At 39.8% G+C, this 18,565-nt stretch overlaps 1 protein-coding gene across 1 annotated transcript; it reads left to right on the forward strand.

The window, feature by feature from the left end:
- Positions 1 to 572: 572 nt before the first annotated feature.
- On the forward strand, positions 573 to 4,821 carry LOC136753919 (extracellular calcium-sensing receptor-like). Its single transcript, XM_066710300.1, has 5 exons — positions 573 to 860; positions 991 to 1,797; positions 1,881 to 2,108; positions 2,428 to 2,551; positions 3,914 to 4,821. Exons 1-5 carry the CDS (start codon positions 573 to 575, stop codon positions 4,819 to 4,821), a joined length of 2,355 nt encoding a protein of 784 aa, XP_066566397.1.
- Positions 4,822 to 18,565: the final 13,744 nt, after the last annotated feature.

Below are 18,565 nucleotides of genomic sequence, written 5' to 3' on the forward strand. Positions count from 1 at the left end.
CTAGAATAAAGAGATTTTAATTAATCATCACCATAATTTTAAACTAAAACTAAATTTAATCATTGCACTTGGCTTGACATATTTTTTCTCTGGCTGTTCTCCATCCCTAGGCAGATCCAAACATTGAATATTCCTCTGAGAATCAATGCTTTAGTGAGACTAAGACATGTCCTTCAATTTACTCCAAGCACCTGCGACTTGCAATGCAGTATATAAACACTACAATTCTGTGTATTTGGACTGTAAACACAGATAGCACTTGGAAATGTTACTCTTGGCAGAGATAGTATTCGTTGCTCACTTCATCAGAGCAGAGAAGCTTGTCTGCAGGCCTCAAGGAACAATAGAATCCCCTCTTATTGCACAGGATGGAGATATTATTATAGGAGGGATATTTTCATTACATCTCAATTTCATATCTAATGAACCAACATTTAAAACTATTCCAGAAGCACTACAATGCAAAGAGTAAGTAATACAACTGTTGCTTGCATGTTTGTTTTATTATCAATAAATTAAAAGTGTATAGATTATAAAATGTATTAATTTTCAAATTTCCCAATAGTGCATACATGAATGAATACCATGTAGCTTTGGCTATGATCTTTGCAATTGAAGAAATAAATAACAATACAGAGATTCTTCCGGGGGTGTCTCTGGGATTCAAGATATATGATGCATGTGGATCCATAACTTTGGGGATAAGGGCAGCGATGACATTAATGAATGGGCAAGAGGCAATGCAATCAGACCAGTCATGCAACAATTCACCTGCATCTGTTCCTGCAATAATAGGACAGTCTGAATCCTCACTAACAATTGGAATTGCAACAACTGTAGGACCATTTCATATACCAGTGGTGAGTAATATGAAAGCATTCATACTTCAGTACATACACATACAAATAAATAAGTAAAGACACACACATACATAAAGACAAGAAAGGCAACAATGTTATGTATCTAATCAATTGTTTTTCTTCCATGTAGGTGAGTCAGTCTGCTACATGTGCGTGTCTCAGTGACAGAAACAAGTTCCCCTCATTTTTCAGAACCATCCCCAGTGACTACCATCAAAGCAGAGCCCTGGCTCAGCTTGTGAAGTACTTTGGATGGACCTGGGTTGGGGCAATCAGGAGTGACAATGATTATGGTAACAGCGGGATGGATATTTTTATAAAAGTGGCCCAGCAGGATGGGATTTGCATTGAATATTCAGAGGCAATTGGTGGAACTTATTCATATAGGAAATTTGTTGACACAGTGGACATTATAAAAAGATCCTCTTCAAAAGTTATTGTTGCCTTTATCTCTCCTTTAGATATGGATATATTGGTAAAGGAACTGCTCATTCAAAATGTCACAGGCTTCCAATGGGTGGGCAGTGAATCTTGGATAACAAACAGGTTTCTTAGCTCAAAAGAAAGCTATTCAATTTTAGGTGGGGCAATTGGGTTTGCTGTTAATAATGCTGAAATACCAGGACTGAAAGACTTTCTACTGAGTGTCCGTCTATCTGATATCCTTGTAGATGATAGGTTCAAAAGACTTTGGGAAAGTGTTTTCAAATGCACTGTAGCTGCTCAAGAGAATGATGCTGCTAAGAGCACATGTACAGGGAAGGAGAAAGAACTATATAACAAATACAGTGATGTATCGGATCTCTCCCTGCCAATTAATGTGTATAAAGCAGTGTATGCTGTTGCACATTCATTGCAATCTCTGCTTACATGCAAACATGGCAAAGGAACATTTAATGACAAAAGGTGTACAAAGAAAAATATAGAACCTTTGCAGGTAAGCTAAAGCTTTATAATTGATGTTATTGCGAGTAATGATAGTTATAGAATTAATATTGCTACTAACTTGTTTTCATCCAGGTACTCCAATATTTGAAAAAAGTAAATGTTACAATCAGCAATGGAGAGCAGATATTTTTTAATGAAAATGGAGACCCAACAGCACGATATGCATTAGTGAACTGGCAGCTAAACAAAGAGGGAATCGCCACATTTGAAATGATTGGTCTGTATGATTCCTCTTTACCAGAAGGACAGCAGATTGTAATGAACAATGTGAGCATAGTGTGGTCAAATAATCAACATAAGGTAAGGTCTTAAAACATGCAATAATGCTAGACTAGTTTCCTACCTTTTTAATTAGAGTAAACAATCTGTAATGAATTTAAAATGATCATCACTTTCTAAGAATCGTAGATATGACACGAATATCAATTTCATGTGGTGGTACAACTGCTTCTCATAGTGCTTGTAAACTATAGAACCTATGGAGATGTACTCTCAAATACCTTCAAATATAAAAATATGTAATCAATTTCCTCCTTGGATTAAATTAACAAAATAGCATGCCAATTATTATCAATCCATATTATATATTTTATATTTTATCATCACTCTGACACTATAGTTGCCAAAGTCAGTCTGCAGTGAGAGCTGCCTTCCAGGGACTCGTAAGGCAATTGTCAAAGGAAAGCCAATCTGCTGCTTTGACTGCATTCCATGTGCTGAGGGAGAATTCAGTAATACAACAGGTGAGTAGATAAAATATATTTTTTATTTTAATTTATCTTCCAAAATGCCAATATATTTTACATGACAGAATTACTAATTTTTTTTTTTTTTGCATGTTTAAATGTAAATCATCAATGCAAATATTAACACTTAATTTGGTAACACTTTACAGTAAGTCTCAGCATTTACAATGTATTTACATAGTAGGTACTTAGTAACATCTGTAGTTACTCATAGGAATAGTGTAATTATGCGTTATTACTTATTATTATTAATTGTATTTAAAATGTAAAAATGATTGGCAATATATGTAAGTACACAATTGTGAATACATTGGTAAATACGTTTTTTTTCACAAATGTGATTACATATAAAACAATTTTCCATAAAAAAAATGCTAAATGTGATTTATGTACCCAACTTACTTTCAAAGATATTACCGTGACGTTATATATTTCACAGAGCAAACAGTAGCATGGGAACAAAACAGAAAACATTATATAGCACAGGAACCTTTAAACCAGGAACCTGTCTATAATATTGCAGGCATTTTGTAAGATGCTAGCCAATATGTACACTTCCAGTCAAAAGTTTTAGAACACCCCCATTTTTCCTTTTTTTTTTTTTCTTTAATTTAAGCAGTTCAAGTCCAGTGAATAACCTGAAATGGTACAAAGGTAAGCGGTAAACTGCCAAAGGTTAAAAAAAAAAAAAAAAGTTTAGGTTACCAAAATATGAAATATAATGTACATTTCAGAGTTATATACTGTGTTACTACACCCTCGCATTAATTAGCAGTGTTATGCACAGCTCCTGTGCATGGAAGTTATATTTTATTCCTACAATGCACACATCATTTGAAATCTTATTCTCTTGAAAATAGGCTTGTTTTGTTCAGGACAACCTAACAATTAATCCAGTATATATATTGTAACAACTTAGGGGTTCTCCCACACCACAGTGCAGCAATCTTACCGCATCCCTAAGAGGGCTAGGCCAGGGGTTAAATTGTGTTAAACAAAACAATTCCATTATTTATTTTTTATCTGCAATTGTATATTTGTTCTATGCTTTAATTTCAGACTACATTGAAACATTAAACTGTGTAAATTTCTATAAAAACTGGAAAAATGTAGGTGTTCTAAAACTTTTGCCCGGTAGTGTACATTCAAATTATGCATAATTAAAATATACGTATGAGTAACTATAGATGTAGTTACTGAATAACTACTATGTAAATACATGCTAACTAAGGGGACATAAAGTGTTAACCTTATTTCTTATAGATATGTTCTTAATGTAGCATCTCTTTATTCTTAATGAATTGATATAAGTACTGTAATATACAATATTAAGATTATCTACTTGTTATCATTTTTCAGATTCCAGTGATTGTTCAAAGTGCCCTGTGGAGTTCAGCTCAAACCAACAAAGAAATCAATGCATCTTAAAGCAAGTCGAATTTCTCTCATTTGGGGAAATCATGGGGATATTGTTAGTTATTTTCTCCTTGACTGGAGCCTGCCTATCAATAATGACAGCATTAATATTCTATAAATACAGAGACACCCCAATAGTGAGAGCCAATAACTCTGAGCTCAGTTTCCTCCTGCTCTTCTCATTAACTCTGTGTTTCCTTTGCTCACTTACTTTCATTGGCCAGCCCTCTGAGTGGTCCTGTATGTTGCGCCACACAGCATTTGGCATCACATTTGTCCTGTGCATCTCTTGTGTTCTGGGGAAAACAATAGTGGTGTTAATGGCCTTCAGGGCTACACTGCCAGGCAATAATATTATGAAGTGGTTTGGGCCCACACAGCAGAGGTTAAGTGTTCTTGGTTTCACACTTATACAGGTCCTGATTTGTGTGCTTTGGGTGATAATATCACCACCTTATCCAAATAAAAATACAAAATACTACAAAGAAAAAATCATTCTAGAGTGTGATGTAGGATCAGCAGTGGGATTTTATGCTGTGTTAGGGTATATTGGATTCCTCTCTGCCATGTGCTTTGTGCTGGCTTTTCTGGCTCGAAATCTTCCTGATAACTTCAATGAGGCCAAATTCATCACATTCAGCATGCTCATATTCTGTGCAGTCTGGATCACCTTTATCCCAGCTTATATCAGCTCTCCTGGCAAGTTCACAGTAGCTGTGGAGATATTTGCAATGTTGGCTTCAAGTTTTGGTTTGCTTTTCTGCATTTTTACCCCAAAATGTTACATTTTTTTATTAAAACCTGAGAAGAATACAAAAAAACAACTCATGGGTAAAATGCCTTCAAATTAATTTTTATTAAAAATCTTGAATGTTTTCCAATCTGTTTAATTATTTTGGTGTACATGACAAGACATACTTTTAATGTAAATGTCAATACAAATTTGTTTGATAGTAATATCTTTGTAAGTGTTTTATCCTGTCCGTTAGGTTAACTGAAAACTGAGTGTTAAGATGTAAAAAAGTGCACAACCTTTCCATGTCGAGACTGATTGGAGACTGCTGAAAATGTTTACAAAAAATGCACAGTCTAATAAATATTACCACTGATAATAGCAATATTTATTACTGTTATTACTATTATTATTATTATTATTATAAATGTGTTGTTGTTATTGTCAGCAGTTCTACAGTGCATTTTTAGAACCAATTATGTTAGACTGACATAAATCACACTGAAAACAGCACAACTTAATGGCACCTACATAAAAATGAAAAAAGTTTCATCTAACACATTACAGACAATAGAGTTCAGTAATAAAGTACTGGGACCGGCAGTCATATCACTGCCACCTGCTCCTACTCCTGCTCTACTTACAGGAGGTTTGGCAGGGGTGAGGCCCAGTGTGAGTTTGAGAGAGAGCATTGGCCTACAGCAAATCAAATAATATATGAAGTGTTAATTTTCATTTGTGATACAAATGCAACTATGTATATTATATATGCATAAAATGTTTATATATAAATCTTTCACTTTGCATATAATGCATACATAATAATGTGTGATCAATATGGTCTGCCCCCTAAAATGTATCTACAACTGTATCAATTAAGAAAAAATATAATATTTAAAACACATTACAGACTACTACATTGCTACTCTTACATTGCATATGAATTTGTATTTATTGGTATGATCGAATTATCACGATAAGTAATACATCATAGACAAAATACATGGACTAGAATAAACTGTTTTTAATTAATCATAATTTTAAATTATAGAAAATGTTAATCATTGCACTTGGCTTAGCTTATTTTTTTATCTGGCTGTTCTCCCTCCCTAGACAGATTCAAACATTGAATTTACCACTGAGAATTACTGCTTTAGTGAGACTAAGAAGTTTCCTTCAATTTACTCCAAGCACCTGTGACTTGCAGTGCAGTATATAACCACTGCAATTAAAGTGCAGACATAGCACTTTAAAATGTTACTCTTGGCAGAGATAGTATTCGTTGCTCACTTCATCAGAGCAGAGAAGCCTGTCTGCAGGCCTCAAGGAACAATAGAATCCCCTCTCATTGCACAGGATGGAGATATTATAATAGGAGGAATATTTTCATTACATCTCAACATTATATTTAATAATCCAACATTTAAAACTATTCCAAAAGCATTTGAATGCAAAGAGTAAGTAAAAAACTTTTGCTTGCATATTGTTTGTTTTCTTATGAATCCATACAAAAATTATGGATTATTAAAAGTATTATTTTTCAATGTTTCTTATAGTGCTTACATTATTGACTATCATATAGCCCTGGCTATGATCTTTGCCATTGAGGAAATAAATAACAGTACAGAGATTCTTCCTAGTGTGTCTCTGGGATTTAAGATATATGATGCATGTGGATCCATAACTTTGGGGATAAGGGCAGCGATTACATTAATGAATGGGCAAGAGGCAATGCAATCAGACCAGTCATGCAACAATTCTCCTGCATCTGTTCCTGCAATAATAGGACAGTCTGAATCCTCACTAACAATTGGAATTGCAACAGCTGTAGGACCATTTCATATACCAGTGGTGAGTAAAATGTGTATTCATTATTTTAATCTCTCTCTCTCTCTCTCTCTCTCTCTATATATATATATATATATATATATATATATATATACACTCACCTAAAGGATTATTAGGAACACCATACTAATACTGTGTTTGACCCCCTTTCGCCTTCAGAACTGCCTTAATTCTACGTGGCATTGATTCAACAAGGTGCTGAAAGCATTCTTTAGAAATGTTGGCCCATATTGATAGGATAGCATCTTGCAGTTGATGGAGATTTGTGGGATGCACATCCAGGGCACGAAGCTCCCGTTCCACCACATCCCAAAGATGCTCTATTGGGTTGAGATCTGGTGACTGTGGGGGCCAGTTTAGTACAGTGAACTCATTGTCATGTTTAAGAAACCAATTTGAAATGATTCGACCTTTGTGACATGGTGCATTATCCTGCTGGAAGTAGCCATCAGAGGATGGGTACATGGTGGTCATAAAGGGATGGACATGGTCAGAAACAATGCTCAGGTAGGCCGTGGCATTTAAACGATGCCCAATTGGCACTAAGGGGCCTAAAGTGTGCCAAGAAAACATCCCCCACACCATTACACCACCACCACCAGCCTGCACAGTGGTAACAAGGCACGATGGATCCATGTTCTCATTCTGTTTACGCCAAATTCTGACTCTACCATCTGAATGTCTCAACAGAAATCGAGACTCATCAGACCAGGCAACATTTTTCCAGTCTTCAACTGTCCAATTTTGGTGAGCTTGTGCAAATTGTAGCCTCTTTTTCCTATTTGTAGTGGAGATGAGTGGTACCCGGTGGGGTCTTCTGCTGTTGTAGCCCATCCGCCTCAAGGTTGTACGTGTTGTGGCTTCACAAATGCTTTGCTGCATACCTCGGTTGTAACGAGTGGTTATTTCAGTCAAAGTTGCTCTTCTATCAGCTTGAATCAGTTGGCCCATTCTCCTCTGACCTCTAGCATCAACAAGGCATTTTTGCCCACAGGACTGCCGCATACTGGATGTTTTTCCCTTTTCACACCATTCTTTGTAAACCCTAGAAATGGTTGTGCGTGAAAATCCCAGTAACTGAGCAGATTGTGAAATACTCAGACCGGCCCGTCTGGCACCAACAACCATGCCACGCTCAAAATTGCTTAAATCACCTTTCTTTCCCATTCAGACATTCAGTTTGGAGTTCAGGAGATTGTCTTGACCAGGACCACACCCCTAAATGCATTGAAGCAACTGCCATGTGATTGGTTGGTTAGATAATTGCATTAATGAGAAATTGAACAGGTGTTCCTAATAATCCTTTAGGTGAGTGTATATATATATATATATATATATATATATATATAGAGAGAGAGAGAGAGAGAGAGAGAGAATAACAATAAAGTGAAAAAACATTAGAAATATATTGAATATAACATTTCATATTTGTTCCACAGCATTTATACTAATCTAATTTTGACTATATCACTGTAACAAGTAGTACATGGGTAACACTTAACAATAAGTCTCCCACTTACAGTATATTACATAATAGGCAATCAGTAACTACATCTGTACTTACTCATAAGAACAGTGTAATTATGCATTTTTACAATTAACGTAACGTGTAAAATGATTAATGGTATATGTAACTACACTATTTTAAATACATTTGTAACTACCAGTTTTATATGTAATCACATGTTCATTATAAAAAAAAAACAGTTACAAACATAGTTATTACATTAATAGTGGACGAGTTATTAATAATAATGTTAATAATGACAGTATTAATAGTAATGATAATAATAATCATTACCATTTTCATTATCATGATCATCATATTGTTTGTGTATATTTATAGAAGGATGTACCATAAATTAAGCAAATACACATAATTATATAAAACAAGCCACGCACACATACATAAAGACATGAGAGGCAATAAAGCTAATATATCTAATCAATTGTTTTTCTTCCACGTAGGTGAGTCAATCTGCTACATGTGCGTGTCTCAGTGACAGAAACAAGTTCCCCACCTTTTTCAGAACCATTCCCAGTGACTACCATCAAAGCAGAGCCCTGGTTCAGCTCGTGAAGCACTTTGGATGGACCTGGGTTGGGGCCATCAGGAGTGACAATGATTATGGCAACAATGGGATGGATACTTTTATAAAAACTGCCCAGCAGGAGGGGATTTGTATTGAGTATTCTGAAGCCATTGGTGGAACTTATTCTTATAGGAGATTTGTTGACACAGTGGACATTATAAAAAAGTCCACGTCTAAAGTTATTGTTGCATTTGTCTTTCCTTTGGATATGGATATGTTGGTAAAGGAATTGCTCATTCAAAATGTCACAGGCTTCCAATGGGTGGGCAGTGAATCTTGGATAACAAACAGGTTTCTTAGCTCAAAAGAAGGTTATACGATATTAGGTGGGGCAATTGGAGTTGCAGTTAAGAATGCTGAAATATCAGGACTGAAAGAGTTTCTACTGAGTGTCCGTCCCTCTAGTGCCCCTGGAGAGGCTAGGTTCAAAAGGCTTTAGGAAAGTGCTTTCAATTGCACAATAACTGCTCAAGACATATATACTACTAACAACACATGTACAGGGAAGGAGAAAGAACTAAATAACGAGTTCAGTGACGTATCTGACCTGACATTACCCATTAATGCGTATAAAGCAGTGTATGCCATTGCACATTCCCTGCAAGCTCTGTTTACATGTGAAAATGGCCAAGAAACATTTAATGACAATAGGTGTACACAGAAAAATGCAGAACCGTTGCAGGTAAACCAAAGTATTATCATTTATGATTTTATAATTTTTTGAAATTATAGATGTAATTTTGCTATTAACTTGTTTTGATCCAGGTACTACAATACTTGAAAAAATTCAATTTTACAATCGGCAATGGAGAGAAAGTGTATTTTGATGAAAATGGGGATCCAGCAGTATGCATTAATAAACTGGCAGCTTAACAAGGATGGAATCACCACATTTGAAATTATTGGTCTGTATGATGCCTCTTTACCAGAAGGACAGCAGATTGTAATGAACAATGTCAGCACAGTGTGGTCAAATAATCAAAATAAGGTAAGGTCTTAAAACATAATAATGCTAGACTAGTTTCTTACCTTTTTAATTAGAGTGAACAACCTGCAATGAATTTGAAATGATCATCACTTTCTAAGAATCGTAGATATGACACGAATTTAAATTTCATGTGGTGGTGCTACTGCTTCTCATAGTGCTTGTAAACTATAGAACCTATGGAAATATACTCTCAAATACCTTCAAATATAAAAAAATGTAATTAACTTCCTCCTTGGATTAAATTAACAAAATGCCACTTATTATCCATCCATATTATATAGTTTATATTATATCATCACTCTATAGGTGCCAAAGTCAGTCTGCAGTGAGAGCTGCCTTCCAGGGACTCGTAAGGCAATTGTCAAAGGAAAGCCAATCTGCTGCTTTGACTGCATTCCTTGTGCTGAGGGAGAAGTCAGTAATACATCAGGTGCATATATGGATCAAAGTCTTATTTTAATCTACCTAAATGCAAATCAGTTTGACACTTAAAGTATGAGTTATTTTAAAAATGTAAAACAATAAATGTGTAGGTAATCAATGCAAGTCTTTTACTATACCTTACAGACATGTTCACAATGTATCATGTGTTATATGTGTTGCAATTAATAACCAGGCCATGTGTCATGTGTCTGCATTTTATACAATATAATATTTATTTAACTAATCTACTTATTTTTTATTATTTCAGATTCCAGTGATTGTTCAAAGTGCCCTGTGGAGTTCACTTCAAACCAACAAAGAAATCAATGTATCTTAAAGAAAGTAGAATTTCTCTCATTTGGAGAAATCATGGGGATATTGTTAGTTATATTCTCCTTGACTGGAGCCTGTCTATCAATAATGACAGCATTAATATTCTATAAATACAGAGACACTCCGATAGTCAGAGTCAATAACTCTGAGCTCAGTTTCCTCCTGCTCTTCTCATTAACTCTGTGTTTCCTTTGCTCACTTACTTTCATTGGCCAGCCCTCTGAGTGGCCCTGTATGTTGCGCCACACAGCATTTGGCATCACATTTGTCCTGTGCATCTCTTGTGTTCTGGGGAAAACAATAGTGGTGTTAATGGCCTTCAGGGCTACACTGCCAGGCAATAATATGATGAAATGGTTTGGGCCCACACAGCAGAGGTTAAGTGTTCTTGCTTTCACATTCATACAGGTCCTGATTTGTGTCCTTTGGTTGGCAATTTCACCTCCTTATTCACAACAAAATACAGAATACTTCAGAGAAAAAATCATTCTAGAGTGTGATGTAGGATCAGCAGTGGGGTTTTATGCTGTGTTAGGGTATATTGGATTTCTCTCTGCCATGTGCTTTGTGCTGGCTTTTCTGGCTCGTAATCTGCCTGATAACTTCAATGAAGCCAAATTCATCTCATTCAGCATGCTCATATGCTCAAATATTTGCGATCTTGGCTTCAAGTTTTGGGTTGCTTTTCTGTATTTTTACACCAAAATGTTACATTATCTTATTAAAACCTGAGACGAATAACAAAAAACATCTGATGGGTAAAATGCCTTCAAAGTCACTTTAATAAACAATCCTACATGTTTTCCTTTCTGTGTAGTTTTTTGATGTAATTTATACCTCATACACTGAACCAAAGTAAACGCAACATGTAAAGTATTGTCCCATGTTTCATGAGCTGAAATAAAAGATCCCAGAAATTTTCCATACACACAAAAATCTTATTTATCTTAAATTTTGTCCAAAAATGTGTTTATATCCCTGTTAGTGATCAATTCACCTTTGCCAAGATAATTTATCCACCTGACAGGTGTGGCATATCAAGAAGCTGATTAAACAGTATGCTCAATACACAGGTGCACCTTGTGCTGGGTACACTACGAGGCCACTCAAAAATTTGCAGTTTTGTCATCCAACACAATGCCATAGATGTCTCAAGTTTTGAGGGAGTGTGCAACTGGCATGCTGACTGTAGGAATGTCCACCAGAGCTGTTACTAGAGAATTGAATGTTCATTTCTTAACCCATAAGCTGCCTAACGTTGTTTTAGAGAATTTGACAGCACATCCCACTGGCACCAAAATCGCAGACCACATGTAACCACACCAAGCGACATATATGTTGCTGTTCCCACCTGAAGAACCTGTATAAAGTTTTATATTAATACTAGCATTAGAAATAATAGCATGTATACAGACCGAGCAAATTAGATTTATCAGGCAAGCAAAAGACAACAAGGCACATCTGTTAGAAATTCTTCTCTATGATAAAAGGACCACATAGTGGATAGGTAGCCTGCAGCCGCTTGTTCATTTAGAGTCTGTTTGTGGACTTCTTGGAGTACATCAAAGGAAGCTGGAGATGTCTCAACAAAGTGATTGATTGACCATTGTTAATGATGACCTAAGACCCTGAGATCGGATACTTAAGGCTGGCAGGATACATCTGTTCTAATGACACAGGAAGCCGAAGGCCAGAGACCTGACCCCAAGGCAACACTTCATGTGAGCACGTGACTGGAACCTGCTCACAGCACCACACGTAATACTTTCTATAAATGCTGTTACATTTAGTTGTTCAGAGAGACTCAACTGAGGTTGGGGAGCTCCCAAGTTGGAGCAGTTGGCATGTTAAATAAATAAACTATTCTGTGTATCCATAAACTTCACACAGACATTAAAGAGGTGGCCCTGAAGTGCAAAACACAAAAACAAAAAGAAAAACACAAAAACAAAAAGCAGAATGCAATTGCAGAAAGAAAAACACAAAAACAAAAAGCAGAACTCAAATGCAAAAAGAAAAACACAAAAACTAAAAGTAGAACACAAATGCAAAAAGAAAAACACAATCCAAAAAGAGAAACAAAAACAAAAAGCAGAACATGGTTTTCTTTTAGCATTTATGTTTTGCACTTCAGGGCCACCATAAAGAGGAGTGCTACTACATAACACAGGCCACAATCAACAGTAGGATTAACTCTATGAGAAAGAAATGTGTTGCACTGCATGAGGCAAATGGTGGTCACTCCAGATACTGACTGGTTATCTTTTAAGTCGGAGGCACTGCCCATGGGGGAGGGATTTCTGCACACTTCTGTAGGAACCCAATCGAAACGTCACTCCATCAAAGCTGCCATTGGCCCCTGCGCACGTCACTCAGAACAGGTCCCTTCCACTTCCTGTTCTATAAAATGTGACGTCAGCGCAGGTTCATCCTCTTTTTCTATTTCGCTGGACTCAAGAACCTAAGCTAAACATTCAAACTGCGTATTTCGGCTGGCTGGCTCACTTCATAGCTTTGTTCACCACCATTTTCGCTACACATTGTCTCTGACTTGTGTGTGTTTATTTATTATTGATAGCTAATCCCGATTCTGTCCCATCTGCACAGTGTGCGCCCCCACGCAAGCATGTGAACGATAGGGAAAAGCGGCAGAGCGACGCCCCCGGGCTCCCTCCCCCTCTTCTGAGTCGTCGTTAGCCCCCTCCCTGTCATGCCATCGGCGATGGAGAACCGGCTTCACAGAGGCAGAGATGAGGCCATCCTTGCCCTGAATACCAGGATGGACCACATCTGCGCCCTCCTGTCTGTACAGCAGCCCAGACCCTGACCCCCCCACATCTTGAGTCTCCACTGCCAGCCCATATACCACGGAACTTTGAGGGGAGTCTCTCTGCCCTGTCTATGGACAAGGACAGCAGACAGGTAATCTGGGAGGAGGACCGCCTATTACTCAGCCCGCATGCAGGTTTGAAGTCAGAGGCAAAGCTCATGGAGGGGGAACCGGCCTCGTCCCACCCCACTACATTGAGCAACAACACTTCCCCTTTTCCTATAAGTCAGGACCGGGATCCCCAGGCCCTCTGACCCTGCCCCCTCACACTCCAGGTTCAAGAGGGAGCACCGGCCACAGCAGCCCACACGGGCCCTCCGCTGCTGCCGGACCTCCTGGATGACCTGAGAGCCACCTGGGACTGTCTGGCAATGGCCTATGCCAGAACTTCCCCGGAGTGAACTAAACCATCACTACACTGGTCTCCTTAACCCCGCTCTCTGTGGAGTCACGTGATTCGGCCTGTCGCGTGACGAAAACCCTGCTCTGCAGGGCCTACGAGGCTGGTGCTCAAGCGGCTTGCCTGCATAACAACGAAAGCCTGCAGGCCCTTTACATAGCCCAGCTTGCTGAGGCCCTGGACCCAGTCACTCCATCACAGGCCCCACCCCCAATCAGAGAGATAGCGGTGGCGGCTGACCTGTCAATGTGATGCATCACGGCGCAAGGGCAACTGGATGCTCCTTGGCAGCTATTGTGGCAGAACGAACAGGACCCGCCTCATAGCCTTGGCAGCTCCCACTGAGAGCGGACTTGTTGTCCCAGGTGCAGGGCACACTTTGATATCCCAATCCAGGCCTTCTCCATCTCTGGGCCTGGCCCCTGAGCTGGAGCGACTGATTGCCTGGGGTCTGTCAGACGCGGTAGTAACCACTATTCAGTCGGTGAGAGCTCTCTCTACGAGGTCGCCGTATACCTACCTCTGGCAGACGTTTAGCATATTGCAATTTCTACAGGAGCTGTTGGACCAAGTCCCCGTGCATTCTCAAAGTGTATCTGGTGGCCATCTCTGCATGTCATGTCCGGATTGATGGTGAGCCCCCTGGTTCTCATTTATTGGCTGTGCAGTTTCTAAAGGGAACTCGACGGCTGCGGCCTCCTCGCACCCCTTCACTGCCCTTGATGTAGTGCTGGACGTCCAAGCCGCATTTGAGCCACTAAACTCAGCTGAGCTGAAGCTGGTGTCACTTAGGACTGCGTTTTTGCTGGCAATCACGTCTGAAAAATGCGTGAGTGAGTTACACGCGCTGTCTGTACACCCATTGTGTGTCCATTTTGCGGGAGTTGGCTCCAGGGTCACGCTACGACCTAACCCTGCATTCCTCCCGAAAGTGCTGTCTCCATTCCATGTCAACAGGCCTATTGAAATGATGGCTTTTCATCCTCTTCACTTTGCTTCAGAGCAAGAGAGTTGGCTTTACCTGCTCTGCCCTGTGCGGGCCCTCAGGTGCTATTTGAAATGCACTAAGGACTTTTGGCGCTCAGACCAACTGTTTGTGTCTTATGGAGCACGGACACAGGGCCAGGCGCTTTCAAAGTAACGCCTCTTGCATTGGATTGTAGACACCATTACCATGGCTTATGAGTCCATTGGGACCCCGGTGTCTGAACACCTGGTGGCCCACTCGACTCGAGGCGTTGCCACATCTTGGGCCCTTTTTCAAGGTGCCGCATTGGCAGACATTTGTGTGGCTGCAGCTTGGGCCTCGCCGCTTACATTTGCCCGGTTCTACAGGTTGGGACCGGTCCCTTCCATTGGGAACACAGTGTTGGCTGCAGTCTAGCCCCAGTAGCCTATGGGTTCTGGGTCCTGCCTTTCCTCTACCAGTCTGCCCCTGTTAAGTGCATCCTGAGGGAGCTATGTGAACCATGTCTTCCCTTGCCAGTCGAGCACCCATGCGAGCTGCTCCTGGATTTGCTGACAGCCCTGTCAGTGTGTTCCCAGTGTCTGTCATGTGGCCTAGAGGTACATTGCCTTACAAGGCCGCCCTGTACAGTGAGGGAAAAAAGTATTTGATCCCCTGCTGATTTTGTATGTTTGCCCACTGACAAAGAAATGATCAGTCTATAATTTTAATGGTAGGTGTATTTTAACAGTGAGAGACAGAATAACAACAATAAAATCCAGAAAAACGCATTTCAAAAAAGTTATAAATTGATTTGCATGTTAATGAGAGAAATAAGTATTTGACCCCTTTGACTTAGTACTTGGTGGCAAAACCCTTGTTGGCAATCACAGAGGTCAGACGTTTCTTGTAGTTGTCACCAGGTTTGCACACATCTCAGGAGGGATTTTGTCCCCCTCCTCTTTGCAGATCCTCTCCAAGTCATTAAGGTTTTGAGGCTGACATTTGGCAACTCGAACCTTCAGCTCCCTCCACAGATTTTCTATGGGATTAAGGTCTGGAGACTGGCTAGGCCACTCCAGGACCTTAATGTGCTTCTTCTTGAGCCACTCCTTTGTTGCCTTGGCTGTGTGTTTTGGGTCATTGTCATGCTGGAATACCCATCCACGACCCATTTTCAATGCCCTGGCTGAGGGAAGGAGGTTCTCACCCAAGATTTGACGGTACATGGCCCCGTCCATTGTCCCTTTGATGCGGTGCAGTTGTCCTGTCCCCTTAGCAGAAAAACACCCCCAAAGCATAATGTTTCCACCTCCATGTTTGACGGTGGGGATGGTGTTCTTGGGGTCATTCCTCCTCCTCCAAACACGGCGAGTTGAGTTGATGCCAAAGAGTTCGATTTTGGTCTCATCTGACCACAACACTTTCACACTGTTCTCCTCTGAATCATTCAGATGTTCATTGGCAAACTTCAGACGGGCCTGTACATGTGCTTTCTTGAGCAGGGGGACCTTGCAGGCGCTGCAGGATTTCAGTCCTTCACGGCGTAGTGTGTTACCAATTGTTTTCTTGGTGACTATGGTCCCAGCTACCTTGAGATCATTAACAAGATCCTCCCGTGTAGTTCTGGGCTGATTCCTCACCGTTCTCATGATCATTGAAACTCCACGAGGTGAGATCTTGCATGGAGCCCCAGACCGAGGGAGACTGACAGTTATTTTGTGTTTCTTCCATTTGCGAATAATCGCACCAACTGTTGTCACCTTCTCACCAAGCTGCTTGGCGATGGTCTTGTAGCCCATTCCAGCCTTTTGTAGGTCTACAATCTTGTCCCTGACATCCTTGGACAGCTCTTTGGTCTTAGCCATGGTGGAGCGTTTGGAATCTGATTGATTGATTGCTTCTGTGGACAGGTGTCTTTTATACAGGTAACAAACTGAGATTAGGAGCACTCCCTTTAAGAAAGTGCTCCTAATCTCAGCTCGTTACCTGTATAAAAGACACCTGGGAGCCAGAAATCTTGCTGATTGATAGGGGATCAAATACTTATTTCCCTCATTAACATGTAAATCAATGTATAACTTTTTTGAAATGAGTTTTTCTGGATTTTTTTGTTGTTATTCTGTCTCTCACTGTTAAAATACACCTACCATTAAAATTATGGACTGATAATTTCTTTGTCAGTGGGCAAACGTACAAAATCAGCAGGGGATCAAATACTTATTTCCCTCATTAACATGCAAATCAATTTATAACTTTTTTGAAATGTGAGTGAGCCTTTGCCATGACACTCAAAATTGAGCTCAGGTGCATCCTGTTTCCTCTGATCGTCCTTGAGATGTTTCTAGAACTTGATTGGAGTCCACCTGTGGTAAATTCAGTTAATTGGACATGATTTGGAAAGGCACACACCTGTCTATATAAGGTCCCACAGTTAACAGTGCATGTCAGAGCACATACCAAGCCATGAAGTCCAAGGAATTGTCTGTAGACCTCCAAGACAGGATTGTATCGAGGCACAGATCAGGGGAAGGGTACAGAAAAATTTCTGGAGCATTGAAGGTCCCAATGAGCACAGTGGCCTGCATCATCCGTAAATAGAAGAAGTTTAGAACCACCAGGACTCTTCTTAGAGCTGGCCGCCCGGCCAAACTGAGCAATCAGATGAGAAGGGCCTTAATCAGGGAGGTGACCAAGAACAGGATGGTCACTCTGACAGACCTTCAATGTGTCTCTGTGGAGAGAGGAGAACCTTCCAGAAGAACAACCATCTCTGCAGCACTCCACCAATCAGGCCTGTATGGTAGAGTGGCCAGACGGAAGCCACTCCTCAGTAAAAGGCACATGACAGCCCGCCAGGAGTTTGCCAAAAGGCACCTGAAGGACCATGAGAAACAAAATTCTCTGGTCTGATGAAACAAAGATTGAACTCTTAGGCCTGAATGGCAAGTGTCATGTCTGGAGGAAACCAGGCACCGCTCATCACCTGGCCAATACCATCCCTACAGTGAAGCATGGTCGTGGCAGCATCATGCAGTGGGGATGTTTTTCAGCAGCAGGAACTGGGAGACTAGTCAGGATCGTGGGAAAGATGAATGCAGCAATGTACAGAGACACCCTTGATGAAAACCTGCTCCAGAGCGCTCTGGACCTCAGACTGGGGCGAAGGTTCATCTTCCAACAGGACAACGACCCTAAGCACACAGCCAAGATAACAAAGGAGTGGCTACAGGACAACTCTGTGAATGTCCTTGAGTGACCCAGCCAGAGCCTAGACTTGAACCTGATTGAACATCTCTGGAGAGATCTGAAAAGGGCTGTACACTGACGCTCCCCATCCAACCTGATGGAGCTTGAGAGGTCCTGCAAAGAATGGGTGAAACTGCCCAAAAATAGGTGTGCCAAGCTTGTAGCATTATATTCAAAAAGACTTGAGGCTGTAATTGGTGCCAAAGGTGCTTCAACAAAGTATTGAGCAAAGGCTGTGAATACTTATGTACATGTGCTTTTTTGTGTTTTTTATTTTTAATACATTTGCAAAGATTTCAAACAAACTTCTTTCACGTTGTCATTATGGGGTATTGTTGTACTAAATAATTAATTTAATCCATTTTGGAATAAGGCTGTAACGTAACAAAATGTGGAAAAAGTGAAGCGCTGTGAATACTTTCCGGATGGACTATACATAATACATTTTGATCAATATGGTCTGCCCCCTAAAATGTGTCAATTTTGTCAAATTACAAAAATCATCTCAATAAAATGATAAAATACCTCACAGACTACTACATGGCTACTCATTGAATATGGACTTATTATTATTGGTGTGTTCTTATTATCACCAGCAGTAATAAACTATAGAGACTTGTATGAACTAGAAAAAAGGGTTTTAATTAATTAATCATCAGCATATTTATCATTCGAAGAAAAGTTAATCATTGCACTTGACTTGGCATGTTTTTAATCTGACTGTTGTTTCTCCCTAGACAGATTAAAACATT

This window comes from Amia ocellicauda, chromosome 7 (genome assembly GCF_036373705.1).
Source record: "Amia ocellicauda isolate fAmiCal2 chromosome 7, fAmiCal2.hap1, whole genome shotgun sequence".
Taxonomy (NCBI): Eukaryota; Metazoa; Chordata; class Actinopteri; order Amiiformes; family Amiidae; genus Amia; species Amia ocellicauda.